Source organism: Pelobates fuscus, chromosome 8 (genome assembly GCF_036172605.1).
Source record: "Pelobates fuscus isolate aPelFus1 chromosome 8, aPelFus1.pri, whole genome shotgun sequence".
NCBI classification, from domain to species: Eukaryota; Metazoa; Chordata; class Amphibia; order Anura; family Pelobatidae; genus Pelobates; species Pelobates fuscus.
Window position 1 is genome coordinate 124,369,055 of NC_086324.1, and position 19,230 is coordinate 124,388,284.

Sequence of the window (19,230 nt, forward strand, 5' to 3'; positions counted from 1 at the left end):
TGTGTGTGTGTGTATATATATATAAAATACATGTAAATTGGAGGATGTGAAGAAATTTTTAACATGCCTTGTTTAATTGCTAGTTTCTAGTTAGTGCTAGTTTTACATGTTTACTCCAAGCAGGATGACCACATCACATAGGCCTGCAGTTTACTCCATGCCTCCCAAAAAAGTCCTTATTTCTTTGCAATTATAGCCTCCTAAACTAAAATTCCATATTTCCCATAACAATTAGGTCAATTAACCCCTTCCAGGTTCCCTGTGTGCACCCTTTTTTATAAGCTTTTCCAGCTACTTCTGCTCTACACACTTACAGTGTAACAGTCACACAACATTCACTCACAGATAGGGGCACACAGTCATACACACACTGCCCTCAGTCACACAGGAACATACATTCTCAGAGATATACATAACAATTACATACAAACACATTCAGTTACAGTCAAAATCACAATCAGAAATATTCTCATACACATTTACAGTGATACACACTCACAGCATACACCTACAGTCACAATCATAGATGCACAAAATCACACAGACACAGACTTACAATTATGCATGCAGGACATGCACACTCACAGTCAGACATTTATGCTCTGACACACACAGACAACACACTCACATTCACATACCCTGATACCCAATCACTTTCATACACCAGACAACACACTCACATTCACAGACCCTGATACCCAATCACTTTCATACAGCAGACAACACACTCACATTCACAGACCCTGATACCCAATCACTTTCATACAGCAGACAACACACTCACATTCACAGACCCTGATACCCAATCACTTCCATACACCAGACAACACACTCACTTTCACATACCCATACAACCACTCACTTTCACACACCAGATACTCACTCACAGTCACTCATGGAGACACACCATAGGTGATTCACCTGTTGCTGAGAGCTACTAATTCCTTTATGCCCCATAGTGCTCCTCACTGTAACAGGCAGTATGTATGTTGTGGCAGCTCCTACCTGTAGGAGCTGGAGCCAGCCTTCAGAGTGGGAGCTTGTTCCCACTCCCTCGCGGTCTGATGACATACGTCATGTTATGGGAGGGCTGATACAGAGCAAGGGGGCGGAGCTTTGCAGACCGCAGTCAATAAAACCTCTGCAGGGCTGTTACAATGCCTCAGGGAGGCCCTGCAGCATCCAGGCTTCCATAGTGTGTCTCCGTGGTAGCAGCTCTGCCCTTCAAAACACCGGCAGTGTGTGAGTTGTGAGGGGCGGCTGCTGTGGGCTTAGGGTGTCAGAAATATTTAAAAATCCAAGTCTCTGGCCAGGTGCCAGAGATTTGGATTTTTGCGCCGTCCCTTCTGGACGTGCCGGCCCTGATTGTATAACTCGTTCTGCCGGTTTGTGCCACAGTGTAATTACAGGACCTACCACTGTGACATGCTAAAAGAACTAAACTGACTGTCACTGGTATCCAGATGCACCCTTCATCTTTCAATCATCGTGTATTAAAGCTCCCACCCTACCTGAGCAGAATGCTGTCCCTGGCTGTTCCCACCTCCTTTAACCTCCGATCCAGTACCAGCACTTTTTTTAGTCTTCCTCAATACAAAAAGAAACGCGATCCTCCTTTTCCTACAGAGCACCGCAATTATGGAACGACCTCCCGCACAATTTCAAATCTTCCCCAGGCCTAAAATCCTTCAAGAAATCCATCTCTACATATCTCAACAGAATGCACCTGTCATGGTTGATTATATATTTCCTACCAGTTCTATGTTACATTTTGTATTAATATTGTTTTTGTATTTTATTGTACCCTATTGTATCAATGCAATGTTTTGTGAATGCAGGACATACTTGAAAACGAGAGAAATCTCAATGTATCCTTCCTGATAAAATATTTTATAAATAAAATATATATTCTCAAGATAATATGCATCCTAGGTTTTACATAATATCTTCCTGCTTCTGTTTTATGTTTAAGGCTGGCTGTTTCTTGACTCTAGCACATCAATGTTTGTCCATGCTCGTGCCAGGGTTTACCATGTTCCAGATTCTAAAACTATCAAGAAGCCAAAAACATCTGAAAACGTGCAAGCCAAGTCAACAGAAATCGCAAATGGTATGTGTAAAATAGATACATAACGTTCTACTGTAAGTGGCTACATTGCTATTAGATCAGATAAAGAGACACTTCAGGCACCGTTACAGCTACTGCAGAATTAAGTTGTTATGGTGTGCCAGCTTACTTCAATTAGTTTCCATTAATGAGCAGTTTAAAATCAGTCTTCAGACTGGCGCCCCTCAGCTCTGCCTCTTCACTTCCATTCCAGACTGAGATTTCAACTAGTAGGTTAAAGGGAAACTCCAGTGCCAGGAAAACATTGTCGCTGCCTCTGGTAAGTTACTGAAGGGGTTTTCACCCCTTCAGCAACCGGGGATTGGGGGGTGGAAGGGAGAGGGGACCTGCAGTGCTGGCACTGAAGTTTCCCTTTAACCTACTAGTTGAAATCTCAGTCTGGAATGGAAGTGAGGAGGCAGAGCTGAGGGGTGCCAGTCTGAAGACTCTGATTTTAAACTGCTCATTAATAATTACACTTGCAGGGTTAAGAGTAGTGAGAGTTGGCACCCAGACCACTCCAATGGGCAGAAGTGGTCTGGGTGCCTGGAGTGTCCCTTTAATGCGCTCAGCCTGTAAATACCTCCCCATTCACAAATCAGAGGGAAAAAAGTATGTATCTGATGCTCTCATCCTATCAGCTGTTCCCAGTCCGATGCTTTCTGATTGACTCCTCAGACTGGAAAGGAAGTGAATGGTCAGAGCTGACTTTGAGGTTAAACCATTTAGCAGTTTAAGCCTTTGAGGTAATCCAGCACCTTGGACGACCTTGTACCATAAATTTTTTTTCAGGTTATTTATTTAGTTATTATGGTTTCCGGAGTGTTCTGTTTCAACTTTTTCATGGTAAGTCCTTTTGATAGTGCTGCATGTCCAGACATTACCCCTTTAATGAGTATTATTTCAACCAGGGTTATTTATTCACAAAGGGAGAATTTCAAATGTTAGGCTAAAATAGTCAAACTGGAAAATTTCTCCAAGTTAGCTATGATTTTCGTTCAGCTACTTTGTCTTCAAATTTGAAATTCTCCATGAATTTCTGACCGTTCTTATTTTAGTGAATAATCCTGTTTATGTTTTTTTCAACACGTTATCTCTCCATAACACATTGCGTACCATCACTACTGTTGTTAAAATAACAGCACTATGTAATGGTAGCGCTTATTGTGATAACATGATTGTATATGGACGTGCCTTCAAAGCCCCCCATCCTAAAACAAACTAAAATATAGGTCTATTGTTTTCTTGTTAAGGAGGTAAGTGGATCATCTGCTTAATACCTCAGTTATCTGTCTTAAATTTAGGCCCCACTCTCTGTACACTGAGAATGCTACATAATACCCCTGGGCCACTTAAACTCCATTCCCAAACTGGACATCTCCAAAAAATATTCTCTCCGTTTATTCCCGCTGTTGCAAAGTATTAGAGAATGAGTAGCCTAAAGTTCTTTACAGGGAGAATCATCCTCTATTAATGCAATCCTCTTCCTTCACCATTGTATCCTCTTATAATTACTATGCTTGATCCTAATTAAAATTAACTCTTAGCACAAGCTGTTGATCACTAAAGCTTGATTGGTAAATGGACTAAAATTGGTTTTGGCAATCTCCAACTGCTACTTTCATTAAGGTGCCTATGTCTCACAAATATATTTAGATAATGATTTTTTAACTTTGTTTTGATTTGGCTTTCAGAATATTTTACACATTCCCCTTACCCATGTTCTAGAGTCCTATCAAATATGTTGGCGCTTTATAAATGCCAGTAATAATATAATAATACTATGTGCAGTGTTATCAATGGAAAGTTACTGATAGACTAGGAGTGTCAGCAACTTTGGGGTTAAACCATTTGTCAACAATTTAGCCCTTAAAGGTAAGATGGCAGCTGAGACTTCCAGGCATATATAATTGAGATAAAAAGTTATGGTACCCGGAGTGTTCCTTTAATATTAGTCATTGGGTTTCAGGGATGTTAACAAATTTTCCTAGGTTTTTTAAAAAATATTTTAAAAATTAGTTTTGTTTTGTTTATGCACATTTGCAAAAACACCTCTGCTTTATGAGATTTGTGAATTTTTATTTTTCTTCCCAGATGGAAAGAAAGAATTGGTTTTAGAGAGCAACCCAAAATGGGAAGCTTTGACTGAAGTCTTGAAGGAGATTGAAGTAGAAAATAAAAACTGTGATGATCTCGGTCCAGGTAAGGATAGAGGTTTGGAACAATATTTCAAACCATGTAATATTAGGAGATGTGTGTGTGTGTGTGTGTGTGTGTATGTATGGAAAAACCCTTGCACTCACGCTTGTATGTCTCTTGGTTGCCGGGTGCTAGTTATCCAGGGCTTTAGTATCCATTATCCAAAGAGGTAGCTGCACTCACTGGGTTAAAGAGTCCAATCTTTATTTGAAAATATTTAAAACACGATCAACATTTCAGTCATTTATAAAGAACTTTCTTCAGGATCAATACCCTTTCCTGAAATATTTTCAAATAAAGTTTGGACTTTTTAACACCGTAGGTGCAGGTTCCTCTTTGGACAATATATATATATATATATATATATATATATATGTATATATAACAAAAAGTAGTGATGGTAGCACTCACGGTCTTCAGTTAAAAATCTTTATTCAACAAGAATTAAAACATAAGGTCTAGGATCAACGTTTCAGTCCTCTCTCAGGACTTTCATCAGGATCAATATGATAAAAGTCCTGAGAGAGGACTGAAACGTTGATCTTAGACCTTATGTTTTAATTCTTGTTGAATAAAGAAGATTTTTAACTGAAGACCGTGAGTGCTACCATCACTACATTTTGTTGGATATTGAAAGTCCCAGGTTTGAGCACCCGGCAAGCACACTTTACAATTATAGCCTGAGTGCAAGGATTCTTTACTATTTTGTGTGTGTGTGTGTGTGTGTGTATATATATATATATATATATATATATATATATATATATATATATATATATATAATTTCCAATGTATCACAGCACTCACCCTTAAGTTTTTGTCTTGGTGCTACCAGCATATATAATATATAAATGGGGGCGTGGCCAAGCGACTGAACTGAATGGCCGCATGATCTCGGAGCTCCGAGACACAGCTAGACATTTTGCCATTCTACCACGGCAAAACCCGACCGAAATACCCAAAGAGGCAGGAGCGAGACCCGTACCACACAATGGGTCGGAAAAACAAAAAAATAAAACCAGACAAACCTCACCTCAGCCAGGACATTGGCGCACTCCTCAGGCAGGCGCATCAGGCCACCAGGCCCAATATGGCCGACTACTCCGGGGCCTACTCAGACCTGTCCGACGACCTGTCCCTGGATGATGAGGTGGATGCAACTCCGGCGAGACCACCTTCGGATGGAAAACCGCTCAGCCCGGACAAGGAACCGGTAACAACGGTGGTACATAAAGACCTGCTGGCGGGCTTACAAAAAAACATACTGGCAGACATGGCGAACCTGCGAGCAGACCTTCAGGGCCTGACGGGCCGGCTGGGTACAGTGGAAACTACTGCTGGGGAACATGCACAGCAAATAGCCTCAATGCAGCAAACAATATTGGGGCTCACGAAGCAAAACAAAAGTTATGACGCCAGATTTGCAACGTTAGAAGAAATGAGACGAAAAAACAACTTGAAAATTAGGGGGGTCCCGGAAACCGTACTAATGGAGGAACTACCCCACATGCTGAGACGTCTCGCAGCGGCGCTGTTACCCCCAAGACAGGCTAAATCCCTATCCTTTGACGAATGCTTTCGCATCCCAAAAGCACCCAAGGCCCCAGCGGCAGCACCAAGGGACTTAATAGTCCACCTACACAGCGGGCGGGACAAAGCGGCACTGCTCGCAGCTCTCAAGAACCAAGACCCTTATGATTTTGAGGGAATGCGGCTCACCTTTTATCCGGACTTATCTGGAGGTACCTTGGCGTGGCGGAGAACCCTGAGGCCACTCACCACTATCCTCAGACAGAACGGCATCCAATACCACTGGCGGCACACGAGGACCCTATTGATCCTTCAAGGAGAAGCACGACACATAGTCCACGACATCACCGAAGCAACGGCCATGATGCATACATTGGGACTACCTTTGAACTCACTGCCGTCAGTCGCACCTCAAAGGGGAGAAACTGCAAAGCAACGATGGGACCCGGCAAAAGTGACCGCATTTGTCCCTCGACAGCCACCGACGGTCTGACTTGCAGAAGGGACTACTTGAACTCTCACTAATGCCGAACCATGTCTACAGACATGTAACAACACCAAGTTGCCCCTACCAGGCAAACCATGTTGTCCTTGTTATAATTCTCCCTAGTTTGTGCACCACAACAACACATGCTCACTACTATAGGCAGATTACCTGACCCTCCCCTACCCTCGGATGTACCCTCAGATGACTGGCACAAGCAGCCCCTAAACTAGGCGCTGCGCCCCTAGCTTCCACGACAGAACAAACGCATAGGTTTAACACCATACCACAGACCCAAATAACGCATACCGAGGCTCAACAATGTACAGGTACCTCTATCAACAGTCAAGCCACACGAGCCTAGGTACACAGGCATCACACTAGACGCCCTGTCTGCGACCACGGTCAGAACTTAGCCCACAATCGGTATGACAGACACCTCAGACGACCAACACACACTCAGTATGGACACACATACCTTCTTCTTGTGGGCTATAGGCACACGACTCATATCACAAAAATGTGCAGACCCTCCATTTGCCACATTGTATATATGTATCTGAATGTTTCGCCCTGGAATGCTGTTGTGGCACCATGGGCCCGTTTGTTAACATGCGCACCACAAAAATAAAGAATTAAAAAAAAATATATATATATATAAATAACGAATAAAGAGGTGCACTCACAGGTCTTCTTCCAAACGTGAAGTTTATTCTGTTATTTCAAGGTTGTCCCAACGTTTCGACCCCTAAGGGTCTTTTTCAAGGACCTTAGGGGTCGAAACGTTGGGACAACCTTGAAATAACAGAATAAACTTCACGTTTGGAAGAAGACCTGTGAGTGCACCTCTTTATTCATTTTATATATATATATATATATATATATATATATATATATGTGTGTGTGTGTTACATCTTCACAAAACTGGAAAATCGTATCATTCCTTATGATTTTTACTAGTGAAATAATGTTTGTTTAGGTTTATAGTTAAAATTAAGTGTGTGCGTGCGTGTGTCTGTCTGTCTGTGTGTCTAGCTGTGACCATGGGTGAGTTGGAGAATTTCTCCAAAAGCAGCTGTTTTTTTTGCAGCTCTGTATTTACAGTCTATAATATAATATCTTCATATTGCTCTAACCAGTTTCATCATGAACATGTCTTTGTCAAGATGCTTGGTTATAGTGGTAGGTAATTCACAGTTGTGCACTATGAAAGTATTTTGCACTGTACCGACTTTTGGCATTTTGCAATTGAATGTCATAACACTGCAACCATATCATTTCTTTGAATTGGTTTGGATGCCTGGAGTCTCCTGGCATTGTCCCTTTCATTTAGTGTTGAACCATTTTCAGGCAGTGTAACATGAAAAAGGATTCTGTGGCCATTCAAATCCTGGCCCCTAATGGAGGTATGGCGAAAGCACAGTTTACACACTTGTACTGATATGGATAGCATAAATATATATTCTTATTTAAGTTATTAATTTGCCAACATTGCACACGTTTGCTTTATGTTCTTTCTTTTGAAATTTACATTAAAGGTACACAATAGGCATCAGAACCACTGCAGCTCCATGTAGTGGTTCTAGATCAAAGAGACTATCCTTGCAGCCTCTATAGTGTCTACGGTGCCTTTTCTGAGAAAAGGTTGTGTTCACACTGCTGCCTTACGCCACCGCTGTTCGTTGTCACTCTAACAGCCTCTTTTCAGGACCAATGTGCATCTTCATTCTCAGCATGGTATTTCTGCCTTACTTGAATAGGTTCTGAGTGACAGGCAACAGAGGGTTGTAGTCATTGGAGTATATTCGAAGCTTGGGCTTGTCACCAGTGGGGTACCTCAGGGATCTGTACTTGGACCCCATTCTCTTTAATATTTTTATTAGTGATATTGCAGAAGGTCTTGATGGTAAGGTATGTCTTTTTGCTGATGATACTAAAATATGTAACAGGGTTGACGTTCCAGGAGGGATAAGCCAAATGGCTAATGATGTAGGTAAACTAGAAAAATGGTCAGAGTTGTGGCAACTGACATTTAACGTGGATAAGTGCAAGATAATGCATCTTGGACGTAAAACCCAAGGGCAGAGTACAGAATATTTGATAGACTCCTAACCTCAACATCTGAGGAAAGGGATTTAGGGGTGATTATTTCTGATGACTTAAAGGTAGGCAGACAATGTAATAGAGCAGCAGGAAATGCTAGCAGAATGCTTGGTTGTATAGGGAGAGGTATTAGCAGTAGAAAGAGGGAAGTGCTCATGCCATTGTGTAGAACACTGGTGAGACCTCACTTGGTGTATTGTACGCAGTACTGGAGACCGTATCTCCAGAAGGATATTGATACTTTAGAGAGAGTTCAGAGAAGCGCTACTAAACTGGTTCATGAATAATATTACCAAATAAGTGCGCTAATACTGGAGATATAGATCTGAAAATAAGCAAGGAAAAATATAGTGCAGATGGTATATACAGAACCATATATAGGTAGGGGTGAGGGGAAAGAACTCACATGGACCAGAGCCCAATCACCCCCGGCTCTGGGTTTCACAGCTGTATTGGAGAGGGAAAAATCCCACAATCTGCAGATTTAAGCTGTATGCTGGATACTATGAAGCCAGAGAACATTTTTTAGAAGTGGTGGGTATCAGCTGTATAAGCTACCCACATAAAAGCATAAATACACAACGGAGAATGCCACAGTCACGAACAACGCTGGGTTTCAAAAGTCCTGCTCACGTGACCACTTCCACTTCTGATGACGTCTCCGTGACGCGCTTCGCCCACCTGTCTGGGCTTCCTCCGAAGTCCGTGTTCACCAGCTCCTCCTCTTATACACCTTAATCCGCCCCATACTGTCATCACTAATCTTAAAATGTAAACATCATCCTAGAAAATCGGAGGACAGTGTTCATTGATATGGGATCTTCCAAATAAGTGCGCTAATACTGGAGTAGATCTGTTATGTTTGATGATAGCTGGCTGTTGTGCAGATAATTCCCCCCAGCACTTTGTATACAGACAGATACTCAGCACTCTCTTATAGCTGATCAGCATGGAGGCGTATCAAATTAGGGACACAGGATAGGATGATGTTTAAATTTTAAGATTAGTGACGACAGTATGGGGGCGGATTAAGGTGTATAAGAGGAGGAGCTGGTGAACACTGACGTCGGAGGAGGAAGCCCAGACAGGCGGGCGAACCGCGTCACAGAGACGTCATCAGAAGGCGTACCCGGAAGTGGTCACATGAGCGGGACTTTCGAAACCCAGCGTTGTTTGTGACTGTGGCATTCTACGTTGTGTATTTATGCTTTTATGTGGGTAGCTTATACAGCTGATACCCACCACTTCTAAAAATCGTTCTCTGACTTCATAGTATTCAGCATACAGCTTTCATTTGCAGATTGGGGGATTTCTCCCTCTACAATAGAGCTGTGAAAACCCAGGGCCAGGGGTGATTAGGCTCTGGTCCATGTGAGTTCTTTCCCCTCACTCCTACCTATATATGGTTCTGTATATAACATCTGCACTATATTTTTCCTTGCTTATTTTCAGATCTACTATCTCCAGTATTAGCGCACTTATTTGGTAATATTACAGAACTAAGTGTGTCCCTAATCTAACACTCTTCCATGCTGATCAGCTAAAAGAGAGTGTTGAGTATATGTCTGTATACAAATATTATTCATTTTCTGTGTTTACTAGTTTGTGTCACTTGGGTATAGTGCTGCTATACTGTTGTAGCACATATTTTCTTAGCGCTCACTTATTATTGGATTGTTAAACTGGTTCATGGATTGCAGGATAAAACTTACCAGGAAAGGTTAAAGGAACTTAACATGTATAGCTTGGAGGAAAGACGAGACAGGGGGGATATGATAGAAACATTTAAATACATAAAGGGAATCAACACAGTAAAGGAGGAAACTATATTTAAAAGAAGAAAAACTACCACAACAAGAGGACCTAGTCTTAAATTAGAGGGGCAAAGGTTTAAGAATAATATCAGGAATATTACTTTACAGAGAGGTTAGTGGATGCATGGAATAGTCTTCCAGCTGAAGTGGTAGAGGTTAACACAGTTAAAGAGTTTAAGCATGCATGTGGCATAAGGCTATCCTAACTATAAGATAAGGCCAGGGACTAATGAAAGTATTTAAAAATATTGGGCAGACTAGATGGGCCGAATGGTTCTTATCTGCCGTCACATTTCTATGTTTCTATGTTTCTTCATCACACTTCAGAGTTTAAAATATTACCGTAATTGAAACCCATTATTTCATTGAAACATTTTACTAATAACATAACAATCATAAGCTGATCACATAACTTCCCTCTTCTTTTAACCGCTCACATACATGCTCCTTATTCACTGTTCGAATCCCTAGCTTTGAGGAACATGTTAATAATTTCAAATCACATTGATGTAATTACAATACACACACACTCCTTTTTAAGGGAAAATATAAAAAAGGATTCTTTAATTAAACCTCATCTCTAAAACGTGTAAAGTAGTGTGACATCTAGCACCCACAAGCTGTTAAATGAGAAGATATATTTTTAGCATTAACCTACCAGTATGTTTTAAAGTACAAGATCAAATTCCGGCCTCTTGCTGGCACGCTTTCAAGTAGTCTTCTATTGTTTTTATAAATGTCAGTAATCAGGCTCTTTCTTATAAGACCAGATTGAGATTGGAAAGGGCTTTATATAATTACTTTGTAAGGACTATTTACTTATGTCATGTTGAAGCAAACAAAAATGTAACGCAATTTTAATAAGATGTGTTTGTCCTAGTACATTGAATTCCTAAAGATTAAATTTCTTGTATAAACATGCATATCTAGCACAGTCAGAGGGAAATGTTACTCGCTCTTAAAGGGGCATTTCAAGCTTGTTGCAACCCTCATTTTAAAAGGACACTGGGCACCAAAACAACCTCATTACTATTAAGTTTTTTTTTTCTTTCAGTGTCTAATTTTTATTGAGTTTTTTTTGTCAAATTCTTGTTGAACAAAGTATAAAATAAATATGAGCAATGGGGTACAGAAATAAGAAAAGGGGGGGTGAGCATTAAATATCAGCTTATGTGCTATGCAGAGCACTGGATTACTACATCCTATCTCATAACTGTTATTGAGCTACAGTAATAACATTGACAGAGTTATGCATGATACATTGACAGAGTTATGCATGATACATTTTGAGGAGTATATGTCCATGTGAGTTTATAGTAATCGTTGGCCTGGATTCGTCAGGAGCGTGTGGGTTATGTGTGTATGGCTTTTAAGTTCAGTCGGTGCAACGTCCAACTGGCCCATTCTTTCGCATGTAATTCCTCCCCCTAATTCTACTCGCCATGCGCTCGTACTCGTATGTGGAGTCCATCCTGTTCCAAATTTCTAGTATAGTTGGTGCATTTGTTGCTTTCCAGTGGCTCGCTATACTAATTTTAGCTGCCATTAATAAGTGTATGGTCACTACTCTTTGGACGAGAAAATGGCTGGGGAGAGGTGTAAAGATAGCATTCTGCTGTAAACGGGATGGGAGTAAGTGTGAGCCTCTGGAGAAGTTTCTCTACCAAGATGGAGCATCCCAAAAGATGTGCTTAAATGATCCCACATGTGTTCTACATCTCCAACACAGAGGGGAGACGGACTGGTACATGTGAGCCAGTCTAGCTGGGACCAGGTACCACCTCATCAAAATCTTGCAGTATGCCTCCCAATGTGACAAGCTTTGTGATGATGCTCTATTGAGTTGTATGGCTTGAAGCCAAGTAGGTAGAGGTATGGAAGTGTTCAATTCTTTTTCCCATTGATCTATATAGCCATAGCATGATAGTGGGTCTGCCTCATTTATGGAGTTGTAGCACAGGGAGAGTGATTTGGCCTTTGTGCCTTTGCCAATGCTGTGAAGTCCAAATTTGGTTAACTGGGATTCTTCACAGCACTGTATATTATATTATTTGTAAGGTGTGTTTCACTCTGATGTATGTGAATATGTCTCTAGAGGGTAGGTTAAATTCTGCTTGCAATTCAGGGAATTGTTTAAGGTTTTGTGCAGCATATAATTGGTGAACCCGTTCTATCCCCTTGGATACCCAGGTTTTGACAGGAATGTTTTCTGATATGGAGTTGAGAACGTCAATAGGGGCAAAAAAGAGACGGTTTGCTGTTCCAGTAAGTGGGCCAGCCCATCGTGCCCAACCCCGTAACATTAGTTTTGTGCTAGGCAGGTAGCCCTTCTGTTTTTGGTCCCCCTCTGTGCCCAACCAGATCATCTGATCTATCGAGGCTGGGTGGACGCGAGCATCCTCCAATGGTTTCCATATTGGGGGAGTACCACCAGTCAGAACTCCCAAGCCCTGCGCTAAAATGGTTGCCTTATAATAAGCCTTTATATTAGGGATCCCCAGGCCTCCTTTCATCGGTCTTTGCCAAGTTAGGCGCCTTGCAATTCTTGGTTTATTTTTTTCTTCCAGATATAGTTGTTAAATACGTTTTGGAATCTCTTTATAAGTTTGTCTGGTAGTGCCACCGGTATTGTGCGGAATAGGTACAGCACATGGGGCAATGCCATCATCTTGGTGGTGTGGATCCTGCCCATCCATGACACCTCCAGACCTTGCCATGAGTCTAATTGGGCTTGCAGTTTGTGGATTACTGGCTTGTGATTTTCCTGTACAAGTTGGGCGTCGGATTTAGTTAGGTTGATGCCCAGGTATTTTACGTAAGTGGATCTCCAATCAAATGGGTGAGTCATTGCTAGTGTTTGTATTGCAGAGGCGGGAAGACCTATGGGCAATGCCTGGGTTTTTGTCAGGTTATTTTTATAGTAGGACACTTTGCCATATTGGTGTAGTAAGTACATTAAATGAGGGATTGATGTGTGGGGGTCTGTAACATATTTTTTTTTTTTTTGTGTGTGTGTCCCGGCTGGGGTGTCTAATGTTAGGGTGTGTCTTTATGCGATGGATGAGTGATTCTAGACATAATATAAACAAGATGGGAGAGAGTGGACAGTCTTGGCGAGTACCGTTACTAATGTTGAAAGGGTCTGATAGGAACCCGGAATTGAACACTCTAGCTGTAGGACCATGATACAGTGCCAGAATACCAGTTAGGGTGGAAGTAGAAAAACCCAATTTGGCAAGCGTCATTGTCATATATTCCCAGTGTAACCGATCGAACGCCTTTTCAGCGTCAAGCGCTAGGATAACCCCCTTCTGATTGCTTTTCTTGTCCCACTTCGTTAGGTTAATGAAGTGTCTAGTATTGTCACCAGCCTGTCTACCAGGAACAAAGCCAGCTTGTTCTGCTGACACTAAATCCGTGAGTAAGGGTTTGGGTGTTGTTGGCTATAATTTTGCATACAACTTAACATCAGCATTTAACAAGGAGATGGGTCTAAGGTTTCCACAGACAGTGGGTTGTTTGCCTGGCTTAGGGAGCGTTACTACGTGGGCTTCCAGCATCTCTTTGGGCATGGTACCGGAGTTTTTTATGTCGTTAAAAAGTAAGGTGAGATATGGTATCAAGGTGGATTTCAGCTGGTGGTAATAATAATTAGACAGCCGGTCTGGTCCTGGAGCTTTATGCTTCGGAATGGATTGTGACCTCATCTTCTGTGAAAGGTCTGTCTAGAGTTGTACTTTGAGCTAGGGTTAGTCTGGGTAGTGAGGTAACGCCTTCTAAAAAGGATTGTATATCCATGTTGCTTGGTTGGGATGTAGATGTGTCGTCTTTAAGGTTATTTAAATTATGGTAGTAATGTGCTAGTTCATTTACTATGTCTTCTGGGTTATATAGGTTGCCCTTGGAGTGAGAATGAATGTATGGGATTTTGGACTGGATGCGCCTGGCCTTGAGTTTGTTTGCTAAGAGTTTGCCTGCTTTATTGCCCTGGGTGTATTGTGTGAGTTTCAGGGATCTCATCCAGCGTTCGGTGGTTAACGAGGACAAAGATTGTAGTTCATTCTGGAGTTCGTTTATCTTCTTGGATAAAGATTTGGAGGGTTTTAATTTATTTTGGGTTTCTAATGTCATGAGGTCGTACGTTATCTTGTTTTGGGCAACTGCAGTTATTTTTTTACGTTTCGACCCCTCCCGAATGAATAACCCTCTCATTACTGCCTTATGTGCTACCCATATTGTGCTAATTGGAGTATCATCCAATGTATTTTCCTGGAAGTATTCGGCTGCTTCATGTGTGACTGTTTGCAGCACAGATGGTACATCTAGTAGACCTTCATTAAGTCTCCACTTCTCCCTACCTCTGGAGGGGTAAAGGGCTGCTAAAGTGATAATGACTGGCATGTTGTCTGACCATGTCCTCACCCCTACGGATACCTCCCTCACATTTGGTAGTGTGGTGGCATCGACCACACATAGGTCTATACGGGAATATGTCAAATGGACTGGGGAAAAGTATGTGTAGTCTCTTTCTTTGGGGTATTTAGAGCGCCAAGTGTCATACAGGTTGTTTTCAAAGAGCAGGGTGGAAAGAAGGGAGCTTTTAGTTTTCCCTTGCTTTGTGGGGTGTTTGTTCGATTCCCTGCGGATATCGAGTTCGGGGTTAAGGGTGCAATTAAAGTCGCCACAGATGATAACGTGCCCTTGTTTCATCTTATTAATTTGTTTCAGGGCTCGGCGGATAAATGATATTTGGTCTTCACTGGGAGCATAGAGGGAAGCTATAGTAACCAAAATACCGTTTAAAGCTCCCACCAACACCAGCAGTCTACCCGCTGTGTCTGTGTGGCGTGAAGTTTCTGTGAATACCCAATCTGAGTGAAAAAACACGGAGACCCCTTTAGATTTACTTGGAGAGTATGTGTGGACAGCTTGGGGGTATTTCTTGTTACGTAGTTGCGGGGGTTTGCGAGAACAAAAGTGAGTCTCCTGAAAGCACACTATCGCTGCTTCAGATTTTACCATTTCCAGTGCAGCCAAGCGATGCTTATGCGGGCTATTTAGTCCCTTCACATTAAGGGATAAAATTTTAAAGGAGGCTGCCATATTATTTACAGCATGGTGTTGCGGTGAAGGGTGCTGTGGGTTTTGGAAACATTAGCGTTGGTGGTATTGGAGTTGTGAGGGCATGAGACTCGTGGATTGTGGATGTTTCGTCAATATGACATTCTGATCTCTGTCACTCTATGTGAAATTATGCTCAAGGCGGGCGGGGGGGTATGGGGTATGGGGGAGGGAAACAAAAAAATCGGATTTATACAAACGATAACCTAAGTAAATAACAACTTTGTGAGAGCCGCAAAGAATGAGACCTGAGTGTGGGTCACAGAGGGCACCACACATGGTTCGGTCGAGGAGGGGTGGCGGGTGACCCACCTGTTTGTCGCCCTCATTACGTGTTTGTGGCTACAGTGCGTTTTTAGACATAGTCATATTGGTCGACACAAGTATATATACATTTCAGCATAATAACATAGCTCTTCTAATTGTTCATATGGCAATTAACTTTCCCAGTACCTGCCCACGTGAGCATGTGGAGGACATGCTGACATTGAAACTAACATTTACAGTTAGTACGTCTGTGCAGACAGGTAATTGTCATTGATTAAAGTACATGGGAGTAACAAGAAACTTTCCCAGTACCTGCTCACGTGAGCATGCGGAGGACATGCTGGCATTGAAACTAACATTAACATTTACAGTTAGTACGTCTGTGCAGACAGGTAATTGTCATTGATTAAAGTACATGGGAGTAACAAGAAACTTTCCCAGTACCTGCTCACGTGAGCATGCGGAGGACATGCTGGCATTGAAATTAACATTTACAGTTAGTAGTACGTCTGTGCAGACAGATAATTGTCGTTGATTAAAGTACATGGGAATAACAAGAAAAGAGATAATGAGAAACAATTAATGATACTTAAGTGGTCCGTGCGTGTGAAGGTGTTTTGTGGTAAGTTACACCGTAGGCACGGAATCACGTTTTGCCGGTAAACCGGCAAGAATTCATTCAGGCCTCAACTTTCTTGGTGGGGACTTTTGTAGTGCGGAAAGTCCCATTGCGTGGTGTAGGCCCCATTCCTTGAGCTTGGCTAGTCCCACTTCAGGTTCCAATATGGGCACTGATTTCCCTTTGTACCATACCAGCAGTTTCGTTGGGTAGCCCCATCTGTAGGATATATCCTGGTTTCTGAGCGTTTTGGTGACGTCTATGAACTCACGTCTGCATGCCATGGTGGTAGCTGATAAATCTGCAAAGATAGATATCCCTTGGTAAGGCTCCGGCAGAGTTAGAGATTTTCTCGCTGCCTTAAGGAGCTCGTCTTTAGATTCGTAATAGTGGAAGCGAGCGATAGTGTCCCTGCAGTGAACCTGGCAGGCGGTGTACTCTATCCAGCGTCCAGGCTTCCTCCGCCAGGTGCGGCACCATTGCTTTGCATAGGCCGCGCAGATATTGTGTTAGTTCCTCTTGAGGCACCGAGTCTGCTATGCCCCGGAAACGGAGGTTGTTTCAACGTGCTCTATCTTCCATGTCTGCTAGTTTGAGTTTCATGGTGGAGTGTTCCTCCTCTAAGTGTTGAATTTTGTCCACAAGATCATTGTGCGCGATACAGAGTTTGTCCGTTTTATTCTCCAACTGACTTGTGCGGCCCCCCAGCTCCTTGATATCGCGGCTGAGGTCGGCTGCCATTTGGAGGAAGTCTGCCTTGAGGGATCCTTTGAGGTCCTGCAGCATCGTGTGGAGACTCTAATTCGTCACCGGGTAATCATCTTGCGCGTTAGAGTTGTCGATTAGGCCTTCTGACAAGGGTGATTGTTGCATGGAGTCGTCGCCATCTTGGATTTGCCTCACCCGGTTTTTCCCAGTTTGCCGTACTTGGTCTGTAATTTTTATTTGTTTGGAGGGTGCCATGTTGCTGATTGATGTTGTTTGTCTCCAAAAATGCGATTTTTGTGCCTTAATCGTCGCCTATTGGTTGCATTTGGGCTTGGTGGGTCGCAGAGCGCTCACCCTGTGTCTGCTCTGTTCGGCGGTTAGCCACACCCCCAAGCACTCTCTTTTAAGAACAGTTTCTCCTGTTATTACTATTAAGTTTTAATGATGCAGTGAGGTCCCGAGGGCTGTCTTAACGTAGACGATTAAACTGTTGACGAAAAGTTTGACCCCAATGTCTGGAACACAGTGCACAATCGCTCTGCCCCTCCACTTCCTATGCAGGTCTGTGACTTCAATCAGGAAGCCATGGACCGGGCTCCACTGATAGGCTGAATGCAATCAGCCCATCACTAGCATCCCATTCAAAAAATGAGCGAAAAATTTACGTATGTCTCTCAGCTTATCAGTGGCGCCTTTCTGATTGCAGCCTCAGACTAATAGGAAGTGGAAGGATAGCGCGATCAGGTTTTTATTGTGATGTTATGATGCCCAGAATGGTCCTTTTTAATGCATCCTATAGAAACTGCATTTAAAATATATATGCATAAAATAAACAAAATATTTTCACCTTTTGAAGTACATGTCTTGAATCCTAGGGTTTGCAGCTTCCTGCAGTGTGCTCTACACAAAGTAGGAGGAAGCCGACCCTCTCAGCCAGTTAGTACTTTCCCATTCTTTTCAGGAGCTACGAGATGCACCTTCAGTGCATCTGTTCCTCTATCATACTTAAAGGGACACTATAGTCACCCGAACAACTACAGCTTATTGAATTTGTCCTGGTGAGTAGAATCATTACCTTCAGGCTTTTTGCTGTAAACACTGTCTTTTCAGAGAAAATGCAATGTTTACATTAGAGCATAGTGATAACTTCAATGGCCACTCCTTAGATGGCTGCTAGAGATCCTTCCTGGGTCATGGCTGCCTAAAATGCATCCAAACATTCAGTGTCTCCTCCCTCTGCATGCAGACACTGGACTTTCCTCATAGAGATTTATTGATTCAATTAATCTCTATGAGGAGATGCTGATCGGCTGTGTTTGAATTGTGCTGGCTCTGCCCCTGATCTGCCTCCATCACAGTCTCCGCTCATCGTATGGAGAAGTACTGTGATTAGATCAGGCTACCACTTCTGTTGATGTCAGCAGACAGGTTGCTACTCTGAGGCAAACCGCACGCAGAGCTACAGCTTCAGGCTTGAATACGAGTAAGATTTTGCTATATTTAGGGAGGCATGAGGGGCTCGGGGGTTGGATAGTGGTTTTAACACTATAGGGTCAGGAATACATGTAGTGTTCCTTTAATGTCACAGCAGTAAGTTGCACCTTCTTAAGATTTCATGGTTCTAGAACATGAAGAGATAGAGGATGCCCAAGAACATTATTTGGCTAGTGCTTATAAGTTCTTTCTAACCCAATTTTTGTGTTATACCGAACAGTGTTTGTGTTTTTTTTTGTTTGGTTGTTTTTATATTTTATTTTATCAAATAACTTTTTATTCATTTAGACATTATATATTCTATAGAACAGCAGTACATGATTGTATTGTAACTTCCATTATTCTTAAAATATATTGAGGTATGTTATGTCCTTTTGCAGTACAAAGATTTAGAAACCCTGGAAAGATGCCATTCCTTGAATTACAGGGATTAATTAACAGTGTGACATATTATTAAAGGGACACTGTAGGCACCCAGACACTTCAGCTCTTTGAAGTGGTCTGGGTGCTGTGTCCCTTTTGAACCTAGTGCTGCAATGTAAAACATTGAAGTTCCAGAGAACTGCAATGTTTACATTGCAGCTCTGTCAGCCCTCGCTCTGCATGTGGACCTCCAGTGTCAGATTTTCCCCATAGGAAAGCATTGATTCAGTGTTTTTCTATGGTGAGGTCTAATGCACGTGTGGATTTGCCGCGCTTGTGTATTCGACCCTACTCGTCGCGGGATGGAGGAGGGGGCAGAGCTTTGACCCAGTGCCGAGGGACATCGGCGCTGGGATATGGT

At 42.4% G+C, this 19,230-nt stretch overlaps 1 protein-coding gene across 1 annotated transcript in view; it reads left to right on the plus strand.

The window, feature by feature from the left end:
- Positions 1-19,230, plus strand: part of ERCC4 (ERCC excision repair 4, endonuclease catalytic subunit) — a 40,525-nt gene that overhangs the window by 8,993 nt on the left and 12,302 nt on the right. The window contains exons 6-7 of the mRNA XM_063430289.1: positions 1,973-2,110; positions 4,202-4,289. Of these exons, the coding sequence (XP_063286359.1) occupies positions 1,973-2,110; positions 4,202-4,289 (226 nt within the window). The remainder of the gene's footprint in view (positions 1-1,972; positions 2,111-4,201; positions 4,290-19,230) is intronic.